This window comes from Papaver somniferum, chromosome 7 (assembly GCF_003573695.1).
Source record: "Papaver somniferum cultivar HN1 chromosome 7, ASM357369v1, whole genome shotgun sequence".
NCBI classification, from domain to species: domain Eukaryota; kingdom Viridiplantae; phylum Streptophyta; class Magnoliopsida; order Ranunculales; family Papaveraceae; genus Papaver; species Papaver somniferum.
The window spans coordinates 209,881,424-209,891,017 of record NC_039364.1 but is presented as its reverse complement, the minus strand read 5'-3'; the positions used below and the strand labels follow the sequence as shown (position 1 = coordinate 209,891,017).

At 34.9% G+C, this 9,594-nt stretch overlaps 2 protein-coding genes across 2 annotated transcripts; one reads left to right on the top strand and one right to left on the bottom strand.

The window, feature by feature from the left end:
* Positions 1-4,094: 4,094 nt before the first annotated feature.
* LOC113295883 lies at positions 4,095-4,691 on the top strand. The gene has a single exon (XM_026544217.1). The coding sequence runs from the start codon at positions 4,095-4,097 to the stop codon at positions 4,689-4,691; it is 597 nt and encodes a 198-aa protein (XP_026400002.1).
* A 3,670-nt stretch (positions 4,692-8,361) lies between these two features.
* Positions 8,362-8,817, bottom strand: LOC113295882 (classical arabinogalactan protein 11-like). The gene has a single exon (XM_026544216.1). The coding sequence runs from the start codon at positions 8,815-8,817 to the stop codon at positions 8,362-8,364; it is 456 nt and encodes a 151-aa protein (XP_026400001.1).
* Positions 8,818-9,594: the final 777 nt, after the last annotated feature.

Genomic DNA, 9,594 nt, shown 5'->3' with positions numbered 1-9,594 from the left:
ACTGTTTAAAATTTGTAAGGAATTTGGTAATCCTGTGAAACTTGATGCTGCAACAGAAAAATGTGAGGTAGGTTATTATGCTAATGTCTTGGTTGAAGTAGATTTTGCTAAATCTATACCAAACAAAATATGGATTGGCACAAAATATGGAGGTTTCTTTCAAGATATTTCAATTCCAGATTGTCCGAAGTTCTGTTCAACCTGTAAAATTTTAGGACATTTGGTCGCTGAATGCAGAGTGGAAAAAAGCAGAAATCAATCCACGGGTGAAGGTCATAATCAGAGCACTAGCAAGAAAAGTAATACTTCTAATCATCAGCACTCTCATAAAAATGGTAATTCATCTATTCAGTAGCAAGGTCCTAAAACTCCACATATTCCTTTTGATATATGCAATAATGATGAAGATGTTATTAATTGTAACAATAATGAGGTAGTACAAGTGAGTACTTCTAGTTCGGTCCTAACTCCATTAGTGGAAGACTCAATAGTTTCAAGTATAATAACTCCTCAGATTCAAACTACTCCTGTCGTAGTTCAATTGAATAGTGGTAGATTTAATGCCCTCAGCCAAATTGAGAATAGAGAAGAAGATGAAGTGAGTAATGATGAAGAAATTATGGCTGACATATAACCTCATAAGCTTATTCAAATGGCAGATGTAACTGAGCTAGAAAAGAGTGAAGTAAAGTTTGTGGATGCTGGATCAGGAAAAGTCACTACAGAACCAGTATAATTTACTTCATGGACTTCAGTGGTAAATGCTTCTGTGACAAAGAAGACAACGCCTTCAGTAAACGCAGTAAGTAATAACTCTCCAAATATTAAGAATATTTCTGTTGCTACTTCTTCAAAACAAACACCAGTTAAATATAATTTTAGAAGAAATATTGGAAAAGGGGATACAAAACCCCAACACAAGCCATGAAAGTACTGATTGGAATTTAATGGGTCTTAGAAGAGCTAGGGCCCAGCAACAGTTGTATAATTTAGTTAAGAATTTCAACCCAATATTACTATGGGTTGCAGAACCAAAAATCAAATGTTCTTCTTCTTTTTGTAGTAAACTAAATCTACCTGGTATGTAGAGTATGGTAATTCATAATGCTTCAGTTAATCACAAAAGTAATATATGGTTGTTTTGGAGTAATTCTATAGTAACTATTTCAGTTGTCTCAGTAACAAGTCAAATGATTACAGTTGAATTGGCTAATGTGCTTGTATCTGGAGTTCATGCTCATGTTAAAGTAGTGTAGAGAAGATTTTTGTGGTCTGAGATGCAATTGATTAGTGATTTAAACAAACCTTGGTTAATCATTGGTGACTTTAATGCTGTTCTTACAATGGAAGAAAAGTTGGTGGCAATTCTCCTTCAAGAAGATCAATGTTGGACTTCAATGAGTGTATAAATGCTTGTGAACTCATACAAGCTCCTAAAGTTGGATTAGATTTTTCATGGTCAAATTGCCAGCATGGTAGTAAAAGAATTTTATGCAACCTGGATAGAGCTTTCTTTAACTTGGGGTGGCTACAAATGTATGGAGATTGGGGGTATAAAGTGGGTATTAGAGTGGTGTCAGATCATTCACCATTACTGGGAGGATGTGCTAATGTTCCTAAGCCAAAAAATTGTCCCTCTAAGATTTCAGATAATGTGGTTGGAGCATCCTGGTTTTATGAAAATTGTTGAAGATAGTTGGGCTGAACCAATGCATGGAGATCCAGCTTATGTGTTTATGCAAAAGCTTAAGAGGTTAAAAGTAGTTTTAAAGGAGTGGAATTGGAAAATCTTTTGGTAATATTCAAGTTAAAATTTAAGAGGAAGAAGTTTTGGTTAAAGAGAAAATGTTGGCTTCAGATAGTAATCCTCAAGATGAAAGTGCTCACCATGATCTAGTAATGGCTCAGAATGAACTGAATTCAAGGGAAGTTCGACATAATATCATGATGAAGCAAAAATAAAGAATTCAATGGGTAAATAAAAGGATCTGCAAACACTAATTTTTTCCATAAAAATATTAAAGTAAGACAAACAAGAAAGATGATATGTGAATTGGAGGATAACGAAGGGAATTTGTTAGTTGATCAAGAAAAAATTGCTGATATTCTGGTTGAATTCTTTCAGAAAAGGTTCCAGTATCAAGAAGTCAAGATCAATGAGTCATTATTAGATGTAATTCCTCAATTAGTAACAGAAGAAGACCAAAATATGCTTGACAGTGTTTCAAGTTCATATGAAATTAAGCAAGTTGTGTGGGAAATGAATGCAGATGGAGCACCAGGTCCTGATAGTTATTCAGGTATTTTTTACAAATCTTGCTGGGAAATCATTAACAAAGACTTTGTGGATGTTATACAATACTGTTGGAGGAGAAAATACATACCAAGAGGCCTCAACTCAAATTTTTTGGTATTGTTACCCAAGACTCAAAATGCTAAGAAACCAAATCAGGTTAGACCAATTGGTGGTTTGATGGGTAAGTTAGTATCTTCTCAACAAGCAGCATATATAAAAGGTAGAAATATTCATGAACAGGTGATGTTGGCTTCATAATTAGTCAATGAAATGAGACATAAGAGAAGAGGTGGAAATGTTGGCCTAAAGCTTGATATCTTACAAGCTTATGACTCTGTAAACTGGAGTTTTCTGTTTCAATTTCTTAAAAAATATGGTTTTTCTGAATCATGGTGTGCTTGGATTTATGTCTTGTTCTCTTCAGCCAAAGTATCTGTTATGGTCAATGGAGGCCCTAAAGGATTTTTCTCAATGGAAAGAGGATTGAAGCAAGGTGATCCCCTTTCTCCCATTTTGTTTGTTTTGATGGAGGAGGTGTTAAGTAGAGGATTAACAAAACTTGTTGAATCAGGAAAAATTCAGCCAATGGTAGTTAGAAAAGGGGTCTATCCTACTCATTTGTTCTTTGCAGATGATGTTTTCATCTTCAGCAATGGTTCAAAAAAAAGTTTAGAATCTCTTCTCAGGTTACTCAAGTGCTACCAAGATAGTTCAGGCCAGTTGATAAATAGACAAAAAAGCAAGTGTTTTGTGGATGGTTGCTCTCCTCTAAGAAAAGCTCAAATTTCTAGCTTGTTGCAGATGGAGCTTACTTCTTTTCCAGATAAGTATTTAGGTGTTATTCTAAAACCTGGAAGAGTCAAAAGCAACACAGTTTGTCCAATGGTGGAGATGATGCAAAGTTATTTAGCAGCATGGAAAGGCAGGTTACTATCCTTTCATGATAGATTAGTGCTTATCAAGTCAGTTCTCTGCAGTATTCCAATTTATAATATAGATGTTTATAAATGGCCTAGTTCTATCATCAAGATTTGTGAGAGAATTATCAGAAATTTTTTATGGACTGGAGATAGTGAGGAAAGAAAATATGATACTTTAAAGTGGAGTAAGGTCTGTACTCCCTATAAAGAAGGTGGCTTGGGTATCAGAAGGTTAATGGTCACTAATAAAGCACTTTTGATGAAGATGATGTGGAAATTACTTAATTCAGAAGAAGATTGGGAAAAAAAAATTTACAGCATAATATAAGGATAAAAATTGTGCATGGTGCACTCAACGGAAGTTATCTTCTGTATGGCAAGGACTAAAGTGGGCTTGGATGGAACTCAAAAAAAATGTGAGATGGTGTATTGGTGATGGACAAAATGTTTCACTTTGGTTTGATACTTGGATAGGAGATAGTCCTTCAATTGACATATTTGGATCCAATGTAACAGTGCAAGCCTGTTTACACCTCAAAGTTCAAGATTTACTGATTAATGGTCAATGGAACATTCCTTCTAACCTGCAAAGTATAATTCCTCTTCCTTTACCTTCAGTGAGTGGAGGTAAAGACATGGTAGTATGGTGTGGAGATGTGAAAGGAGTATTTACTACTGCTGCTGCTATTGAGAAAATTAGAATCAAAGAACCCAAATTGCATTGGCCTTCTCAGATATGGAAACCTTTCTTACATCCTGGCGTTTCTAGCAACATTTGGAAGATTCAGCAATGAGTTTATGCATATGATGAAAAGTTGGTGGATAAAGGCTACTCATTAGCTTCAAAATGTTGTATTTGTCAACAAGATCAAGATAGTATGAAGCACATTCTGTGGCAGTGCAGTTTCAATACTAATATCTGGCAATGGTTATTGCAAACTTTTAACTTTCAAGTACCTTCTTCACTGTCTGATATATTACATTTTGCAAAGCATAAAAGTCCTTTTGTTAAACAAGTTTGGATGATAGCTTCTTGTGCAATATTGAGGGAATTGTGGTTTCAGAAGAATAAAGTGATTCATGAAGGTATTTCTCCAAATCTGGAGTGTTTTAAAAGAAGAATACTGAATCTGGTGTTTTATGGAGGTTATAGAATAACTGGAGCAAAATGGAGGACAGAATATGATTCATATATACTTCACTATTTCATGCTAGAGCAGAGAAACATAAAAAATTCTAATCTAAAGGAATGTCAATGGAGTAATCCACAATTGGGTTATCTACTGTTCTGTTGTGATGGTGTTGCTTTGGGTGATCCTGGAGCAGCAGGGTATGGTGTTATTGCTAGAGGTTGTCATGCTCAGGTCATTGGCACTATTTCTAGAGGTGTTGGTAATGCTACAGGCTTCATTTCAAAACTCTTATCAATTGTTTTTGCAACAGAATGGGCACTAAAATTCAGTGCAGTAAGATAATCATTAGAGCATCTGACAAGTCAGTAATTGAAAATTTCAAGTATGGAATAATTCCTTAGTATCTGAGAGATAGATGGCTACATTCAACCAGCAAGATATCTGATATCAAGTATGAAGTCTGCTACAAAGAAAGAAATTTATCTGCTACAAAACTAGCTAGGCATGGGACTGAATTATCTCAAGGAGTTATAATCATTCATAATGGAATGGCTTCTTTCTTAACTCAAGTAGAAATGCCACACACTACATACTGCAGAGCTTGTTAGTAAAAACAGATAGATTTTAGAGTATGAGGAGAGTAAGTCTTGGTTTTAGTTTAGTTTAGTTATTGGGCTCTGACATTTTTGGGCCTTTTCCTTTATAGTTTTAGTTTTTTTCCTTGTTGGGTCTATTCTGTAATATTAATGGGTCAGTCTTGTAATTTGGTGTTTTAGCTTTCTAATAATAAAAATTTGAGATTCAGCAAAAAAAACAAAAAACAAATAAACTTAGAAGCACTGTGCAAATTATTCATTCAAAGATAAAAAACATGTCAAGATTGGTTAATATGTCGAATTATTGGCATAATACGCGGAAGTATCATGCCCCCTAACATTGTGAGCTTCAGGATGATCATTTAACGCCAATACAATCTACAAAAACATCACAAGTTAGATATAACGCATGGTAAAAAAAAAATACAAGTCGGCAAGGTCGACATACAAAAACATATATTGACGACCAAAGAATAGTCGGCAAGTTCGTGGGATACAAATATTGACGTCCAAAAAATAGTCTTCACGGTCTACATATACAAATATTGACGAACAAAACATATTTCACAACACGGTTCTCAGTGCAGTGAGACACATTTAGTCGACAAGGTTTATAATATCGACCGTGACGACTTCAACAAGAGCCAAACCATCCGGCATTTTCTGGTCTTAAAACGTGACGACTGGAATATGACTTATCAAAAGTCGTCCGATTTTGTATAAAAACCGTGCCGAACAAAGTGGTCGTCAGGGTTGGACCAAAGCGGACCTTAACGACACTGGACAACAAAAAGTTGAAAAAAAAAAACTTATCCATCCATTGAGGATTCAAACATGAAAAAATCACAGACTTCACCACGTAAGGCGTGTACCTGATTATTTTCAGCTCCCAGTTCTTTTTCTGAGTCATTCGATACTTCATTTGGCTCAAAAGATTCATCATTTATGTAGACATCTTGAGTTTGAGGAAAATAAAAGTAAGGATCATGCATATAATCCATTTCATCACGATTTTGTAGATTATCATACAAAGATTCATCTGTATGAGTTGTAGAAGATTCCCCCACTTCAAAATTAGGATTAAAATCACTAATCTCACCAAATTCTCAAAACCTTAACTTTCCCCGCAAAACTTCTTCTACAACTTCATTCTCTTTCTCTCTCAATTATTTCCAAAATCATATATGTGAATCAACAAACTAATTTAACCAATCCCCCCCGGACCGCTAACTCAACAGGATGAGATACCAGTCAAGACCAATGGAAAGCCGTATGTGCTAACATAGTATGGCAGATATGGAAGGCACGTTGTGATAAACTGTTCTAGGAAATTACCCCCTAACCCAAAACACAAACTTACAATTGCTCAAACGGAGTGAACCCTTTATTAACAACTTTCTCAAGAAACCCAATCCAGACATGCTTTTAATGTTATTACTATCCAAAACATCTGGACTTTGCCACCTACAGAGACTTGGAAAATGAACTTCGCAGGTGGGTACAATTTTAACTCTTATGGAGGTTTCATTTCACTTATTCTAAGATGTAGTTCTGGTTGGTGCTAGGAAACGAGATGGACGGTTTTCAAAGCTCAAAAACAGGATGAGATGAACGCCCATGCAATGCTAGAAGCACTTATTGGACAAAACGGCTTGGCTACAACAACATGCAGATAGAAGCAAAAACTTCCAGAGTTACTAAGGCAGTCAGAGGGGACTACAACAGTATCAGTTGGACGGCCTTATCAAGAGTAGAAGAATTTAAAATTGTATTAAAGACTTACAGGATTTGGAATAAAATGTAGTAGTAATTAATTGTTTTAAGGAAACCAACAAGATAGTTGTTGCATTAGCTAACAAGGCAAATGCAATGACAACCTTGGATTGCTCTGGCTATCCTCCTAGCTCTTTTTTTGAAACTTTTTTTTGGACAGATTTTTGACCTTGATCTATACTTCCGGGACAAATGAAATGTATACTCTATCTGATCTATATATTTTCATTTTCTTGTCCAGAAAATAAAAAATCCCTTAGGTACGACTTGGTTTAATTTTCAATTAACTTACTGCCTATATAATTCGCAACAATTTTTTTTTGACATTATAGCCTACGTAATAAAGAAATGGATCATTGGATTAATTACAGGCTGATAAATGTTTTGAATTTGGTAAGGTATTATATATTTATTTATTTTTATGTCTTTATAAACATCTGAAAATTTATTGAATTTGTATCCACGAGTCAGTTAAAATACTCTAATAGAATCACTTCAAGTCTTTAGATTTCCAGAAACTCTAAAAATAGAGTATGACAATTATTTTATTAACCCCTAAGAGACTGAACGACGGATCTTTACTTAGATGAAGTGTTTTGGACCCCGTTGCTAATTTGCATTTTAAAGAGGCGTTACTGTTCAATAAAAATACAGTCTAACCTCGATAAATGAATATCTAATAGATGAATAACCTCGTCAAATGAATAATTCTTTCCAGTCCCGACTTGGGCAAAAGGGATAAATAAATAACCTCGTTAAATGCATTAGTGAATAAAAATAATTGAGTCCTTGTGAAAACATAAATAAATAATTACTAGATATTATACAAAAAATATACATAATAGAATAAAATATTTCATCCACTCAACAATATCCGTATAAGAAGTTATTTCTTCTCATAAAAATGCATGAAAGGTTGATTGTTTTATTTCATCCACTCAACAATGTCCGTATAAGAAGTTATTTCTTCTCATAAAAATGCATGAAAGGTTGATTGTTTTATCCTTCTATCCAAACCAAAATGCATCTCGTCGTTAAATTTTTTGTAATACACGCACAACTTCTAGAACATTTTGTTATGTGTTGTAAAAGGAAGGTTTTTTTTTTGACGATTGCTACACGAAATGCCTCATTTGATGAAACATTTGACATGACGTTGCTATTAAATGGTTCAGGATCATTCTCACATTTTTTACGAACCCAGTGTGTTTTTTATAGGTAGGCGATTTCATAACTGCGTAATTCTCGTTAAGGTCGATAGTTCAAAAAATGTTTGATGTCTATCACATTTCTATAACGTAAATTAGAGATGACATCATTAAAGAAGATGAGAGAAAAAAACACTTTAAATGAATATATTTATTTATTTATTAATAAATAAATAACCTCATTGAACAAATATATTTTTCTGGTTGAGAGGCTAGTTATATATCGAGATTAGACTGTAATGGGACAATTTGATTAGGAGAAAAGCTGGAAATCGGAAGTTTTTTTTAAAAAAAATGTTTCCTCGTATTTGGTATTCGGTACAATAAGAATTTTATCAAACAAATAAATTCTTCAAGTCAAATGCTTTGTTCTTGATGAATTGTACATCTACATGTATCAAATGAACACACAGAAACACATTACATATCAACAACTTAAAAAAAGAAAGCAGCAGCAGCAGCACCGCCGACGACAGCAGAGTATGTCAAACCACTAGCACCATTGCTCTGCTTTGAGGGGGCAGGAGCATCAGCAGTAGTAGTAGGAGCATCAGCGGTAGGTCCGGAAGCCTCAGGTGTGGGTGCAGGTGGAGAGCTTAGGTCAGATGAACCAGATGGAGCATCAGATGGTGCGAATGAGATGGATGATCTGGGAGATGGAGATTTCTGAATTGGGGCTTCGGCGGAGGATTTAGGACTGGCTGATGGGGTGGCGGCTACATCTTCGCTGTCGCTGGATGGTGAGGAGACTGGTGCAACTTCTGATCCTGTTGGTGCAATTTTTGGTGATTCAGATTTTGATGGAGCAGAAGCTGGGCTTTGGGCTGCAGAAACGACTGAGCCGGCAACTGCGACAAAGATAAGAGCAAGAACAATGATTTGACGTGCCATTGTTTGATAAGTTATTTATGAAACTGATATAAAGTAGTAAAATAAATTGATTCTTTCTTTGTTTATTGGTGCAGCGCTTCTCTTATTAATGATGAGAAACACTGCAATCAAAAAAGAATGAAGAAAAGTTGTAACATCCGATGGGTTTAAATAGTAGTTCCAGGGTTTGAGAAAGTCCTTGAAATAGTATTGCGTGATATACGGTTTGTTATTGTAATTTTAGTACTTCAAAATGAACACATTTCATTCATAGCAACCTCTCCTAAATTTAAGCTCATCCACTATGGAGAAAAATACTTAAAATAGGAATCATTTGAACCATAATAAAAACTTTTCAGACACCAAATATATATACTTCCCAGATTAGGATTCTTTTTTTTTCTTTTTTTGATAAACCCCAGATTAGGATTCATTGACCGAGAAAGTAATACTACTTCTATATATCTCCCTAAATCAGCCCAAAAGACTGGACACTTATTACACTCGGTTGAAGAGTTTGGAATTCATTTATTTTACTAGTATGTAACCCGTGTTATACATCGGTTCCGGTGATAATTGTCGACTGGAGTGGCGGGGCTTCGCCCCACCCGTGGCCCAGATGTATTGGGACGTCTGCATTTTGTTATCAAGAAATACTCAAACGTAAAATTTGTTATCAGAAATACTCAAACGTTCATATGAAGTGGAATATGATAGTATAATACCCTTAACTCAAATTAACTTAATATATTAATTTTGATTTAATTGAAGTATAATGAGACTCGGGTATAATCCTTT